The sequence below is a fragment of the Microcebus murinus genome, chromosome 4 (genome assembly GCF_040939455.1).
Source record: "Microcebus murinus isolate Inina chromosome 4, M.murinus_Inina_mat1.0, whole genome shotgun sequence".
NCBI classification, from domain to species: domain Eukaryota; kingdom Metazoa; phylum Chordata; class Mammalia; order Primates; family Cheirogaleidae; genus Microcebus; species Microcebus murinus.
Genome location: NC_134107.1, coordinates 76,240,163 through 76,256,774, shown reverse-complemented (window position 1 = coordinate 76,256,774; position 16,612 = coordinate 76,240,163). Strand labels below are relative to the sequence as shown.

The 16,612-nt window shown below is 40.8% G+C and overlaps 1 protein-coding gene across 1 annotated transcript in view; it reads right to left on the bottom strand.

The window, feature by feature from the left end:
- The window catches only part of HEPHL1 (hephaestin like 1), a 66,332-nt gene that overhangs the window by 38,128 nt on the left and 11,592 nt on the right, over nt 1–16,612 (bottom strand). The window contains exons 2-5 of the mRNA XM_012739667.2: nt 14,452–14,696; nt 4,385–4,597; nt 3,202–3,381; nt 462–716 (exon numbers count right to left, since the gene is read on the bottom strand). Coding sequence (XP_012595121.2) covers nt 462–716; nt 3,202–3,381; nt 4,385–4,597; nt 14,452–14,696 — 893 coding nt within the window. The remainder of the gene's footprint in view (nt 1–461; nt 717–3,201; nt 3,382–4,384; nt 4,598–14,451; nt 14,697–16,612) is intronic.

Here is a 16,612-nt window from a genome sequence, read left to right as displayed (position 1 = left end):
AAGAAAACATGTGTTTTTCCCAGTTCATGTGTTGCATTCTCTACCTGGAAAACCTCTTCCCTTCTTCATCTGTGCAGTTCCAACTCATGTTTCCAGGCTCAGGTTAGGAGCCAGCTCCTCAGGAAGGCCCTCTGACTGCTCCAGAGTAGTGACTAGAGCTCCTAAGGAGCATTTATCTCATTCTGCCTCAAATTTTATTCATTTTGTAAATGTCTAACTACTAGTTAGACTTCTTGAAGGTCTCATCATTTTTTAGATTGCCCCCCACCTTGTTCATACAAAGACATTTATTAAATATCTGTTGATAGGACGTCAAATAAATGAACATTGCGTTTTCCTACACATTTGTTATTTAATTAAATATAATGCATACAAGAATCTGCTAAGAGCAGGCACTGGATGAGCACTTGTGACCAAGTGGTTTAACTAAGCATCTCCACTTTGGTCTTTGTCCATCTTACCTTGTAGGTGGTCGCTGACCTGGCAGGTTATCATCCACTTCCCGGGATTCTTGGCTATCATTTCTGTTGTGAGGAAGGTGGCCGGGAACAGGTTAACGACATCAGTCCGATGTCCTCTGCTGATGAAGGTGTTACCATAAAAATAGATGGAGTGGATGTCTATCTCGTTCCCCATTCCAAAGAGGTGCCAGGACACGGATTCACCCACACACATGTCAGGCTCGGGGAAGTTTCCAAAGAGGTATCCGTTGAGGGCTGCAAACAGAAACACACCAGTGGAAGACAGTCCCCTGCAGAGGCAAGTGGGACCAGAGACTCTGGTAGTGTGTGCTCTAGTGAGGCTGCAAGACCAGTGCAGACCATCGGTTGTAATGTTTTCTTGCAGACATGCCTGGACCTTTAAAAAAAAAATTGTTCCAGAAAATTAAAAAAAAACAAAACACCTTTGTATTGGTCTTTTTCTAGAGAAAAGCACTCGGTAAAAGTGAAGATCGGCACGTACTGCAGACAGCCTCAGAGTGGCTGTGTGAACACCGTAATGAGGTCAGGAGAAAACGGTGCTGCTCATACTTCCAGGGTGCTCAGTGGCCTCCTGTCCTAATCCTTCACTGGTATGTCTGCCACCTCTGCCAGACTCTGCTGTCCTAATCCTTCACTGGTATGTCTGCCACCTCTGCCAGACTCTGCTGTCCTAATCCTTCACTGGTATGTCTGCCACCTCTGCCAGACTCTGCGTCCCTTGGAACTGGAAACCCCATCTGCTGTAGGGACCTAGCAGAAAAGCTGTCGCATAGTATCTACTTAATTGACAAAAGCTTGTAGCAAGACGGAAAGAAAAGGAACTGGTTAGAAGGGATTTATGAGACATGTTTATATTTTGTTACTTTGAAAAGCAAGGAGAAAACCAGTTTTTACTAGGTGTCACTGGGGCAGAATCTTACTGAATGAGCTTACACCATAAGTCTGGAACCGAATACTTTAAAACCATATAAATGCCAGATGGGACTTGACCAAGTGAGAAAAGAAGTTGATTCAGGGCTTTAAAAAGTCACAACATCCCTTCTTAAATTCAAACTGAGTTAAAAAGCAATTGTTGCTGAGATAATGGTGACTTAAGCACTACAATTAGTTCTAAATCATTTTAGTAAAATTAAAAAAATTGATCAATAAATCTTTCATGTATTGATTGTCTTCTATAGATGAGTTTTTATTTTAATTAAATTTTTTTCTATACTTGATTAGGTCTCCTATGCCAGTCTTGAAGAAGGATTGATTGTTTATAAACATCTACTTCTGTGTACAAGCTGGTTTTTATTTTAAACGTAGTCTATGTTTGCTTATGTAATTCATTCCTTTTTGTTGGACATTTTCACTTCAAAAGAATAAATACAGAGTAAGAGGAATTATGGGGACATAACTCACATAAATTATGTGTCTTAAATCATCACATTTAGTAGTTTTCAGGAATATTTAAGATCATTACTCCCATTTTATAAAGAACAGGAATAAAACTGGTCACAGCAATGATTTGAATTTAGGTCTTCATTGATCCATCCATCATTGTTTTCTCTGCCTCCCTTCCTGCTCCTCTCCTTCTCTCTCTCACTTGCTTCCCTCCTAAAGTGTTTTCCAAGCGTCACTACACACAAAGTTGGTGAAACAACACTAGAAGGAAAAGAGAAGGCCAGTGACACAATGCAAATAGTCTGCTGACAATAACGCCTCCACGTGGTTTAGAATCAAACACAACCAAAGTACCAATAATATTTATTTACTATGTGACTTCTTTCAGGTTCTCTCTGGCTCTAATTATTACTTGGACTTTAGGCAAGTCGTTGATGGTCTCTTGACCTGAGTTTCTTCATCTGTGAAATGGAGAGGTCAAATGATCTTCAACTCCTTCCCTTTCTCTTATGATTTTATGACTACCTTGAGGCTGCCTTGGTTGGGATGATTCTCAGAGGCAGACAAGCAAGAGATAGAGGAGATCTGTCAATGAATGAAGTGGGATGTTTACATTGACAATTTCCTTTATGTTCACTAGAACTCTCTAGAAAAAGAGTGGAAAGAGACCACTTAATCCTCACACCCTAAAATGCTGCATTAAGCTATTGCGCTGCAAAACAGGCATGGGTGAAGTGTTTTGTCTCAACTGACAGGGTAACTAGAGAAGTTCACTATTTTGCACAAATATGGGGTCTGGTGTATAGTGGATGCCCAGTACATTTTGTTGATTTACAGAATGCTTAAGAAACATAACAAAATCACAAACGAATGTTTAAACCCCATGCAGAGCATGGTTCTTAAAATTTAGCAGCTGCTCAGAACATGGCTACTGGATAAAGCAAGAGGTTGCAAAAAACAGAATTCATAAAGGTGATGAAAATTTTATTCCCCTTTCTCCTTTCAGTCTATCTAAACCCACCCAACCTCTAGGCTCATCTTGGGCACTGATTCTTTCCTGGTTACGGTATGACATTGGTCCCTCCATCTCTGTACCATGGCTTTGTCCATATTGCGTGCCCAGTTTAGCATGTATCTACTGCCCTGTTCCCTCTCAGATGGTTTCATGTTCTGACGTGTATCACACCTTCTATCATTTTCCAAACCACTCTCATCATTAAGTTATAAATATTGCCAAACTAGGTTCAACATTTCTGTGTATTTTGCATCCTTTGTGGTACCTTGTAGTACAAAAGGCACTGACTGGTATGTGTTTGAGGACTTGGGAGATACTCACCATGCATCTTGTTACTCCTCTGGAAAACAGCATCTTTTTTGTCAACAGAATTGGGGTCAGTGCAGAAATGTTTGATATTTTCATCGAGGTACCAGCTCTGATTCTCATCCACGAGAGTAAACATTATAATGAACTCTCGATCCACATCAGTCCTTGTACCTGAATATCTGTTTAGGGTACCTATCAGAGTAGAGAGAAAGTTCAAAAGAGTAGAGAAAACAGTTCAAGGTGAACTAAATCAAGATGAGCGTTGCTTCCTGCCAGTAGTGTTGGGTGGGTTTGAAGTTTGTTGAAGACCTACACGTACAAGGACAACCCACAATATAAAAGCAGCAATAGGCTTTAATGGAAATGATAGAACCAGAGAAAAGTCATAAAACAGAAATCTGCACAACTGCGGACTTAGAAACTTGGCTTTTCATAAAGAAAGCCAACTTTATTGACAAAACACAGACATGATAGAAATCAGTTAATAGGGAATTAAATAGCAAACTGATTATTTGGGTGAAATAATGAAGCAAAAGTCATCCATCATCATTTGACTAAATTTTTCACTTTGACATATGTGGTGTTATAGAATGTCATTATTTAAAAATACATATATAAGTTTCAGAATGCTGTGATGATTCTTAGAATCTGAATTACTGCCCTCTGCTATGGTGGCAGATTGATTTTCCATGTTAGGAGAATTTCCCTAATCTTGAACAAAGTTTGGAAGAAGAGGCCCATTCATTCTATGTAGAGCAAGGGAGGTAGGCAAAACAAGACCTGATTCTTTTTTTGTTTGTTTGTTTTGAGACAGGGCCTCACTCTGTTGCCCGGGCTAGAGTGCCATGGCGTCAGCCTAGCTCACAGCAACCTCAAACTCTTGGGCTCAGGCAATCCTTCTGCCTCAGCCTCCCGAGTAGCTGGGACTACAGGCATGTACCACCATGCCCGGCTAATTTTTTCTATATATATTTTTACTTGGCCAATTTATTTCTTTCCATTGTTAGTAGAGGTGGGGTCTCACTCTTGCTCCGGCTGGTTTTGAACTCCTGACCTTGAGTGATCCGCCTGCCTCGGCCTCCCAGAGTGCTAGGATTACAGGCATGAGCCACCGCACGCGGCCAACAAGATCTGATTCTTAGTCACACTTCAACACCCCAGTTGCCTGCTCTTGGAGGGCAGGAGGCCTCCTTACCTTCCTTACACACCAGCAGGGGGCCAATGAGCCCAGAGCAGATGTCCTTAGGGGCGTCGATGTGCGAATGGTACACCCAAGTCAGGCAGTTGGCGTCTGCCGGAGCAGGCGCGTATTCTTCTCTCACCGGCCAGACGTAGGTGTAGTTTTTGCCAGGAGGAACCACGTCATCATTTTTGTTTTTTCCGGACGTTCCATCTGGGTATAGGGCTCCTTCCGAGAAAAAATCAAATATAGGTAAAATAGAGCTCACTTGCCGTAGTGGAGAGGGCCAGAGCTGTGGAATCAAACATAACTGAATTAAACTTTATTTGCTATGGGACTTGGGGCAAGTTAATTAAATTCTCAATGCCTCTGTGTTTTATCAGTAAAACTAGAATGTTGCTATCTACCCCGCAGGGATATGAGAACTAAATGAAGCAATATATCCAGAGTGTTCTGCACAGAGCCAGGAGCCTCATAAATGTGCACAATAAGGACTCTTTCCTACAGCAGTCAGGGAGATTTCAATTCACCTCACTTGACATCAACTCAAGGAGGGAAGGAGAAGCAGAAGAAGAAACAATGAACGCTTCTTGGGGACATATTACAGATTCAGCCCTCTGTAGGTCTCACGAGAGATAGGAAGGAAGAGTAAGACATTCTTCCTGCCTCCAGGAATCTTACAGTTCTATCGGGCAGACCAGAAAATGTATTGTAAACACATGGGGCAACTGGAGAATAAAACAGGGTGATGTGTTGATTGTCATTTTGGGTCAAAATATATGGTCTACCCTAGAGGGGACCTGCACCATGCAAGAGTGGGCAGGGGCAAGTGGGCAGAGCATCCTCTTACTCCTTGTTTCATAAACTAAGATTGCACAAGATTTTTTAATGAAGGAAAGTCCACTGCTAAAAACTGTGTGAAAACCAGCTGGGTAGAAGGCAGGAAATCAAGTTATGCACATTATAATTATCAGAAGCTTCATAACAGAGATGGGAAGTGAGGTGCCCTGAAGGACTGTGAGGAGTTGGGCTGGTACTGAAAAAAGGCTGGAGGGTGAGGGACAGAGAGGGTGGGATGTGGACACACTCCACATCCATTCACCATTCATTCATTCATTCATTCATTCATGCATTCATTCAACAGCATGAATTGGCTATAGTGTACTAGGCATTAGGAATATAAATTCAAATACGACAGCTAGAGCCAGTGTAGCCAAGGCAAGCCAAAGGTAGGATATAATTTTAAAACTCTAATCTTTTTTTTTTAACAAATTCTACCATGAAAACATAGTTTGATGTTTGTAGAAGGATGCCAGTAGAAAATAGCAGTTAAGCTCCTATGATGTGCAAAGAAGAGTGAGTACTTTGCATATATTATCTCATTCACTCTTGAAAGCAATGCCATATGATAGGTATTAATATCTACTTTTTGATCAAATTAAGGTAACATTGCTAGCATGTAGCTAAGCCAGATTTGAATCTGTTTGTATCTGATTTCCCATCAAAATTTTTGGGCATAGAAGATACAAATTATTTTTTACTTATTTATTAATTTAACTTTCTTTTACATACTAACTTTTAATTAGTTTTCTTCTGAAAAGAATATGAATCATTTGCAAACTAAGCCCATATGCCAAACATAACACTCAAAAGATAAAGTCTGTATACAGAAACCAGGAAATAAAATTATCTAAATCTCTTTCATATTAAGTGTAGCTCTGAATTTCCAGTTTATATTTATGCTATATTGTTAGAAATAGATTTAATATATATTAGGTCAATATAATTAGGTTATTTTGTTTCTTTGTCCAGTAAAAGGTAATTTACTAGTTCATTAAGAGAGAGGAACTTTTTGATAGTTCTAGATTCTAAGAGAGTATTTTCAAGAGAATTGTTATGTATAAATTACCAAGTAATATAATGAATTATGTCTTTTATGTTTTTAAGAATGGTGTCAAAAAGATGCACAAATATTCTTTTTAGAATAATTTCATACATTGTCTCTCAATACCAGGTGAGAACATAACACTGAATAGTATTTTGACAAAATCATTTTTAATCAAAGTTAAATTAATGAACTACTTTCTAACTTGATCCTGGACTAAAACACAGGAAAAACCCACAAGGTTATCCTCCATCTATTAAATATAAATGACATTTAAAAAATTCCTCCTGTTATCTGACTTCTCAACAGTATTTGACATTACTGTCAGCTTCCTACCTTAAACAATTCTCTTCCCTTGCCTCATGTAACATCACACTGTCCTCTTTGGCCATTCCTTTTCAGCTCACTTTTCCAGTCCATTCTCCTCTATCTGCCATTGCTTGTTTGAAATCCTCACAGTACAAAGCTGGCGCCTTCCTTCTGTGCCCAGTACTCTCTCCCAGGCTGATAGCATCACCCACAATGCCACCAATCAGCCACATGCCAGTGATTCCCACGTTTATCTACAGCCTGGACCTCACCTCTGAGCTTCACACTGAGATCCAGCTGCCTGCTGGACATATCCACTTGTAAATCTCAAGGAGATCTAAATGCAACCTTCCCCAGAGAACTTTAGCTCTCCTCTCCTAAGCCTGGTCCTCAGCCTCTGCCTCTTCTCCCAGTGAGAGACACCAGCAGTATTCAATACCACAAGCCAGATACAAAGAAAGCCTTCTTATTCATGCTCTTCCTCTCTCTCCATTTCTAAAGCACACAGGGTCCTGTCCCTGCTTCTTCTCAAATTCATCCATTTATGTCCATCTTCATCACCACAATCCTAGTCCAAACTACCATCATCTCTCACCTGGACTTCTGCAGTAACCTCCTCCCTGCCTTCCCTGAATCTCCCGCCTCTCTAATCCATTTTTCAAGCTATCACGAGAGTGATCTTTTCAAACCTCAAATCTGATTATATTGTTCCCTGCTTGAAATCATTCCATGGCTTCCCGTCAGTGTTGGGATGATGGTCAAATGTGTTTAGCATAGACTACAAGGTCCAGCATGGTCTGGCTCAAACCATCCTAACTTCCCTGGACTGGGTCAGTTTTCTAAAATGCATTCACAAGAGAAAAGGGCAGTAGGGCCAGTGGTTAAGCTCACAGCCACTGAAGTTAGACTGCCTAGAATCAAATACTATCTCCATCACTCGTTAGCTATGTGACTTGGGCAATTTCTTTCTCTTCTGTGAGTCTTAGCTTCTTATCTGCTAGGTGATGATAATTGTAACACCTGCCTTTTAGAGTCATTGAGGCTTATATGATATAATAGCTACAAAACACTTATCACAGTGCCTGGTACATAAAACCATTCAATAAACTATTTTATTATTTATTTGTTCATGACATTTGTCTAAGTTTTTAATACACACACATGTATATATATAATATGCAATTGCTTAATTAATGTCTGTCTCTCATGTTTTAAGTTCTCATGACTATTAAGTTCTATGAAAGCAAGCTTCAGGCTTCATTTTGCTCATAATTGTATCTGTAGGATCTACCTCAGTGCCTGGTATAGTGGGTTCTCGCTACATATACATTGAAAAAAACAATAAATAAGTGGCATTACTTTATAACGCCTTTGTCCAAGGCCCTGTGAATAAAATGCATGGCTTAGAAGCTTCTGAATATATCTATGGAGGAAAGTGAGAGTCAAGAATTAAGGGAGGGTGGGTGAGTAGTGGACTTGAAGCTCTGATTGAGGTCACTCATTTTGTGCTGATTATTTATATGATACAAATTAATACAAATAGCAATTGTTCTAGAGATTCTTATATTTACAATTTGCTTAACGGACTTCATTTTTCATTATTATTATTATTATTATTATTATTATTATTATTGGGAGTTGTTGAAGGCTATCATTGAAACGAGGAGCTAGAATCTCCAAACAAATCCTTTGTACCACCAATCAAGATGAGAAATATCATTTGGGATCCAAAATAAAGTGTGACTATAAAGTAAGAAGTGATTTGGCAGTAGGTAGCTTACTAAGTTGTTCTGAAAGTCATTCCCAAGGAGTTTATAAAGATTTTGAGCAATGCTAACATTAATAATATTAGTAAAAAACATATTCATTTTGATTACATATGTTCTAGGATGTATGGGCTTTTAAAAATTATACAAATTTTCACCTATCAGATTTGAGAATTTTGAGGGTTGGTAGGGTTGTGGGAGAAAAAAACTGGCTGGTAAACAAATGGTAGAAAAGTAAAATATGCAATTTTTCAAAAGACAACTTGCCAATTACTATCCCCCAAAAAGTATATGAATATAAGCAGCAATTCCACTTGTAATAATTTATTCTAGAAACATAGTTGTAGATGTTTTCCAAATTATGAACTGGAAGCAACTTAAATAATTATTGATACTGAACTGATATATTCATATGATGGAACACTGCACAACTGTTAAAAGGAGGTCTCTCTATATGTACCACTAATAAAAAAAATCTCCAAGACAAAGTAAAAAGTGAAAAACAGAAGGTGTTATAGCATTACCCCTTTGTATAAATGAATAAGAATAAATAAATATGTACATGCCAATCTATGCACAGAAAAATTTCTGAGAAAAAGTTACCAGAAATTTTTGTTTGTTTGTTTTTTCATGTAAGAGAATCTCTTCAAGATGAGCAAAGAAATTGTTAAAGGTGGTTGCCTTTGGGGTGAAATACAAGTGAAAATGCCCTTTACTTTTCTTTGTACTCTTAAGAATTGCTAACCATGTTCATATACTACTATTTCTTTAGTTTTTTATTTTGAACTAATTTTAATGAGTATGTAGAGAATCACATTGTATGTAATTCTCTCCTTCCTTATATTTTTTTATATTTTAAAAAAACAATAAAATTTATTTTTAAAAGAGTTCTAATACTTAAGGATAGTTCACATGTAGATCAAGAAAGCACTAGTTCATTCTCTCATTAAATGAAAGAAGGTAAGAGTTCTAGCACAGGCATTGGCATACAGTAGCTGCTCAATGAATGTCAGTCCCATCCACTTTGTCTAAGTTCATTCTCTACACTTCCCCTAGATGAGCATCTTAGAGGCAGAAACTGTATATTTCCTCATCTTTGCAGCCCTATTATCCAGAAATGTGTCTGGCTCACACCAAACACTAACTTGAATTGAGCAGAGACTTCAAGACTATTAATCTTGCAGCTATAGCTAAGACAAAAACTGATTATAGGAAGTAGAAGTGGTCAGCAAATCCTCTTCTCCAAAAGTAACTACAAAGTTAAACAGAATAGATTAAAAAAAAAAAAAAAACAGCAAACCATTTCAGTTCTCTAGAAATTCAGTAAACCATCCAGCAATGGTTATGTTTGAAAAACTGCTTGAACATCAGCTAAGAAGAGTAGGGATCTATGACAGTCTTGCCTAGGGCTGTTCCTGTCCTATCTTTCCTCTACCCTCAACTTGATTGAAGAGATGGTTTGGCAAAAATGTTCAGGAATAAGGTCTGGCAGTTTTTCTACCAGGGCTGAAGGGCGATCACTTGATTTGAAGTGATGGGCATTGCCTGCCCACTGTAATGTTACCATAGAAACGGTGATTTTCGTGGCTAGAGAGGAGGGAAGAGCAATAATTGGCTGTAGTAGCCTGAAGTTGCAGTGATGGTTAGAGCAAGCTTGTTCCTGGGAAGAGCTGTGTGTAGGTACAGCAGCGATTGAAGACGACTGGAGTTATTCACATGCTCCTGGCTGACTCTGAGGCTGTGTTCAACCAAAAAGGAGAGAAAAGAGGCACAGCAAAAAGTAAAAGGGAAGGCAAACAAAAATGGTCTAAACTTTGAATGTGTTTCCTAATCACCCATAATTCACTGGCAGAAAACAAAAAGACTTACTGGCTCAAGGTGCTTAGGCACCACCTCTGTCCAATCATTTGCTGGCCACTCAGCTAAACAGACATAGGAGTGACCCTTCAGAAATCACCCTTAAAAGTAAAAATAAGAATTGCCAAAAACAAACAACAAACAAACAAAAAGGGCAGAAACCTCCGTGGCCACACATCACAGGGAAGACAGGTTCTACAGATTCAGCCCAGGGAGGTTACTAAGCAAAGAAGCAAACAAACAAACAACAGCAAATAACCAGGGGGGAGGAGGAAATGAGAATACAGAGTTGCTATAATATATTCTCAAAAACATCCAGTTTTTAACAACAACAACAAAATTATGCACAAAGAAATGGTAAACTGTGACCCATGTTTAGGAAAAAAAGCAGTCAGTAGAAACTATCAGTGTCCTCAGATGTTGAATTTAACACATAAAGACTTCAAAGCAGCTATTATAAATACAGCCAAACAACTAAAAGGAATTATATTTAAAGAATTAATTAAAGAATTATATTTAAAGAATATATATTTATAATATAAATAAATATATATATATTTATATTACATTTATATATGTCCTAAAGAAAAGTAGGACAAATGATGCAACAAATAGAAAATCTCAATGAGGAAATAGATATTATGAAAAAGAATTAAATTGGAGTTTTGGCATTGAAAAGTACAATAAATGAAACAAAGCATTTACTAGCATATCACAACAGCAGATTCAAGATGACACAAGAAACTGTCAGTGAACTTGAAGATACATCAGTAGAAATTATCCTGTCTGAGAACGGAGTGGGGGGACATTTAAAAAAAATGAAAAGAACGTAGGAGAACTGTGAGACAACATAGTACTAACATATGTTTAATAGTTGTCCACAGAGAGAGAAGAGAGGAAAAACAGGGATGGAAAAAAATATTTGAAGAAATAATAGCCAAAACTTTTCCAAAAAATTTTTTTAAGAGACAGTGTCTCACTTTGTCACCCAGGATGGAGTGTGGTGGTGCTATTACAGCTCACAGCAACCTCAAACTCTTGGGCTCAAGCCATCCTTTGCCTCAGCTTCCCAAATAGCTGAGACTACAGCTGTATGCCAAGATGCCCAGCTAATTTTTATTTTTTAGAGACGAGGTCTTGCTGTGTTTCCCAGGCTGGTCTCCAATTCCTGGCCTCAAGAAATCCTCCCACCTTGACCTCCCGAAATGCTGGGATTACAGGTGTGAGCCACCATGACTGGCCAAATTTTCCCAATTTGGTGAAAAACATTAATCTACACATCACAGAAGCCTAATGAGACATGCTTTGATAAATACAAAGAGATCTACAAATAGACACATCATCGTTAAACTCCGAGAAGAGGAAGACAGAGACGACATTGAAACCAGAAAGAGAAAAATGACTGATCACCCGTGATTAATGGGCCCCGTAAGGTAAGAATCTGGTTGTTGCTCTGAACTTTAACGTGGCGCCCTAGAGGCTCGCTGACATTGGCACACAGGACGGGTAGTGCTGCTTAACTGCCTGCACAGGCAGAGGCTCGGTGATGGACAGTAGAGAAAGCCCTAGAACGGGAGACAGAACAAGTGACGGCCTGAGTCTATCGCAACTCAGCTCCCAACCAGCTGTAAGAACTTTGTCCAGGCAGATTCTCATTTCCTCTCTGGGCTGGTTTTGTTTTGTTTTTTTTTGAGACAAGTTTCATTCTGCCACCCAGGCTGGAACGCAGTGGCATGATCCTAGCTCACCGCAGCCTGGAACTCCCAGGCTCAAGCAAGTGGCTGGGTCGATAGACGTGCACCACCATACCCAGCTAGTTTTTCTTATTTTTTGTAGAGACAAGGTCTCACTATGTTACCCATGCTGGTCTTGAACTTCTGGCCTCAAGCAGTCCTCCCACCTTACCCTCCCAAAGTGCTAGGATTGCAGGTGTGAGTCACTGCATCCAGCCTGGGTCTTCATTTCTTCCTTATACCATGATGCTGGGCTAGATCAGAGAGGCACTCAACAGTGTTCTGAGAGCACTTTGAACCAGGCACTGGGAAGCAGTGCCCAGAAAGACCCAGGTTGGCTTCTGCTCCTGGGAAACCTACAGTCTAATGCAGAGATGGACACACACAGGGGAGCAAACAGAGGAGGTCCCTTTTGCCCTGCCATTTTGATAAGTGCCATGAGATAAAACAACAGCCTCCTGAAATGGGAGAGTCCTACTAAAGACAGGATATAGAGAAGGTTTTCTAGGTCAGCAACATTTAAAGTGTTCTTCATTTAGGGACCTATGAGTGGTTTCAGGAACTCTGATAACCCTTTAAAATCAAGTTCAAAATTTTGTGCACATACGTATTTTTTCTGATGCGAGGGCTCATGGGTCTCACAGATGCTCAGAAAGATCTGTGATGCACCAGTGTTTATAGCAGCACTATTCACAATAGCCAAGAGGTAGAAACAACCCAGGCTTCCATCAACAGATGAATATATAAACAAAATGTGGTATATACATGCAATTGAATATTATGCACCCTTAAAAAGGAATGAAATTCTGATACATGCTACAATATGATGAACACTGAAAACATTATGCTAAGTGAAAGAAGCCAGACACAGAAGGACAAATACTGTATGATTCCACATAATAGGTGCCTAGAGTAGGCAAATGCACAGAGACAGAAAGTAGAACAGAGGTTACCAGGGGCAAGGGGGAGGGAGGAATGGGGAGGTATCATTTAAAGGATACAGAGTTTCTGTTTGAGATGAAAAAGTTCTGGAAATGGGTTAGTGATGATAGTTTTACAATAACGTGTATTTTTTAATTTTTGTTTTTCTTTTTTCTATTTTGCAAAGATGGGATCTCACTGTACTCAGGCTGGTGTCGAACCCCAGAGCTCCAGCTATCCTCCTGCCTCGGCCTCCCAGACAGCTAGGATTACAGGCATGAGCCACCGCGCCCGGCCACAATAATGAGAATGTAAGTAACGACACTGAATTGGATACTTGAAAATGGTTGCAATGGTAAATTTTGTTTGTATATTTTACCACGATGTTTAAAGGAAGGATCTGTGGCCCTATAAAGCTTTAGACTCACTGGCTTAGATGATTTTTTAGGATACCATCAGCTTCATGAAAGTATGCTCTCCAGAAACATATGGAACAATAAAGACAAAAATTAAGGACTTAAAGACACCCTGTTTTCTCCATATTTAAAAAGACAGGCACAGCTACCTTGGCACATCTTTTACTTTCTACCTGCAGCATAGAAATACTTTTGTGAAACTCTATTAAAGACAATGCATTCGTGATTATGCCTTACATTTACAAAGCTTCTCCTTAAAGTTTACCTGGCACAATTTTATGTGCTCATCCTCAACAACTAATAACTAGCAAATCTTTGCTGCACTCCAGGTGGAGGGAGGACAGGCCGAGGACAGAGGGCACTCGCGGTCTTGTGTTCATCAACAAAGTTGTCTCCTCTGGCTGCTTACTCCCACACCTGACTGGAGCAACTGCCCAGCAAGTCTGGCTGCCTTGAGACACTCATTAATGCCCGGAAGCTCCTCCTTGATGATAAGGTGGGCTGATGAGAGTTAATGGTACTGTGCCTGACAGCTTTCCCAGAGGCGATGGCCTCGCAGGTGCACCATTCTACCTGGCCATGAGCAAGAATGCAACGAAGGATGAGAAAAGTACTCCTGACATCAGAGAAATACTTCTATCGCAAAAGTCTAAGAATGTTGCTTAACATTTTTTTTTTCATTAAGGAGGAATCCAGAATCTTCCCTATTGAAACTCCTCGAGTACACACAAGGAGACAGGGCTGCTGCACGGGGGAAGCCCCCAAGCCAGAGCCTGAAGCTGGGTGGAGGGGATCAACTTCTACTGAGATGACCCTGCCCATGGCCAAGGCTGCTACTGGTGACAGGAGCACGCTGCTTTGTATCCGATGTGCTGCGCAGGCACGACTGAGTGACAAGGAAGAAAGCCAGTGTGGTTCTGGGGCACAGTGGATGGAGCACACGCCAAGGAGCCCCACACCCAGTTCTGTGTCGACATAAAGAAGAGCAAGAAAGAAGAGAGGAAGGAAATAAGGGAAAGAAACAGGAAGAAGAGGAAAAGAGGGGGGAGCAGTAGATGGACATGGCGAGAAGGGGACAGGAAGAAGAAGATATGAGCACGTGTAACCATTGTGCTCTTAGAATCCCAGTCACTATAACTGACAGCTAGCTTATGAAATAGAGACAAGATCCCAATAATGCAGGATTGACATTTACCTTCTGAATCTTTGTTGTAGAAAACGCCGTGTGGGTGCAAAGAATAAGGTCGAGATCCAAAGTTCTTTAAGTGAATGACAATCACATCACCCACTTCAGCCCGCAAGATGGGACCCAGGAATCCAAGCCAGGAAGGTTTGGGGATCTCCGTGGAATAGGTCTCATCTGTGAAGTGTCGGTAAACAGCCTTTTTGTAAATGCCGCCTATCCTGTTGGGCCCTCTTTCGAGAAATAAGGTGGCAAGTCTGAAAGTAAGAAGAAAAATATTTTATCATTGAAATTAAAAGAGAAACCATAATAACTTACCTTTAGGAGTTCATAAAGCGCTTGCATGTGTGATTTCTCATTTGGTGTCACCATAACCCGTAACCTCTGTAAGGTTATCCTCAACTTACCAATGAGGAAATGATGCTTAGGGAGTTTAGTGACAAGCCAAAAGCCACAAATATCATTAACACCCAAACTAAAGCAAAACCCAAGAACTCTAAATGCATGCTACCCACTCACTCCTTTTCACTCAATGAACACTTATTGTGCACTTAATATATTCCCAGCACTTGGGTAGGAGAGATACAAAAGAGACTGTAACCTAACAATGGGGAAAGTAGGTACCTATACAAAGGATTACATGATTAAGCATCAATTGAATGATTAATACAACAGATGTAGGCTCAGCTTTTCTAGGAACACAGCAGTTCAGAGAAGGAAAAGATGGCCTTGGGTAGAAGAGATCAGAAAACTCCTCATGACAAATGCAAGACTTACGGCAAAGCGGGATTAGATAACGAAAGGGGAAAGTGAGGACACTACGCAGGACAGAGCACGAGCCACAAGGAAGAAGCAGCGCAGGCCGAAGGGCTGGCACTGGTCTGAGAAGATAGGGAGCGAGAAATAAGGATGCGTGTGAATTCTGGGGATAGATCAGCAATACACTTTAATTTTAGGTTGAAGAATTTAGAATTTATCTTGGAAGCACTGAGGACGCACTGAGGTTAAGTGCCCATTAAGTGGGTGACATGACGATCAGTGTCTAAGGACCATTCTTGTGGCAGTGATGTGCAGGTTTTAGAGGAGTCGGGCAAAGGGGAGAGCAAAGATGAGGACGGAGAGACTGTTAGGAGACCAGAAGGGGGTGGTGCAATAGAAAACTGGGTGTGGAAAAAACAGAATTCTAAGACTTGATGTGACTTGATGACACCTCTTGGGGCTCCAGGGTGAAGGGCAGATTCAGTCCCTTGGGGTCAGGGAGCCTGAGACAATAGCAGGACTGATGACTCACTTCAGAGTGGCCAGACCATCTTTTTTCTCCTGGGGAGCTGAAGTCCCCTCCCCTACTCTCAGTCTCTGTGACTAGCTCATGGCTCCAACTCTAGCTCCAACCCCAGAAGTGCTGGCTTCGGCTTGAGCAAAAGCTCCACTACTCCTAGGTGCAGCCATCCCAGTATGTGGCCTCTCGCCCCCAGAGAGGACACCACTCTGGATGGGGACCAATGGGAAGGCCCTGCTGCCCTTGTAGTGGGGTCCAGCTGCCCCCCTCAGCACACATGTCCCCTATAAGCACTCTCCCAGAAGGTCCCACATGCCTCTGCTCTGTTCCAGTCCCGGGTGAGCTTCAAAACCATTCTGCTGACTTCCAACAAGTGCACAGTGAGGACTTATAGCATGCAACGTGCCGGGCTAGCTGTTGTTTGGAACACAAAAATGAACAAGCTACAACCCCTGAATCAGTATGTTTATCAAGAAGGGACAGAGACATTGATACCTGCACAAAAGAGATGGCTAAGAATCGCAAGGACAGAGCTCTGGGAATCTAGGAGAGGGGGAGAGAGGATGGGGACTCTAAGTGAGAGGAACACTGAGAGCAGGGAGTCAAGGTGAGGGACTTACAGACAATCACAAGCAGCTGTTTTGGGCTCGATAGGAGTGAAATTGTGGAGGAATTTCAGTGCTGCGTTAAGGTTCTTAGATATAATGATATTTGCAATTAAGAGCCACTAAAGATTTTTGAGCAGAGAAATATGATCAGATCTGTGTTTCAGGAAGACAGTTTTGGCAAGATCCCCTGTCTGACTCCTCTTCATCATAAGCTGCCCACGTGACTTTCCCATCCGCCTCTGCTCACCAGGTCGACCCTTTTCCAAAACTTCCACCTCTGAACACT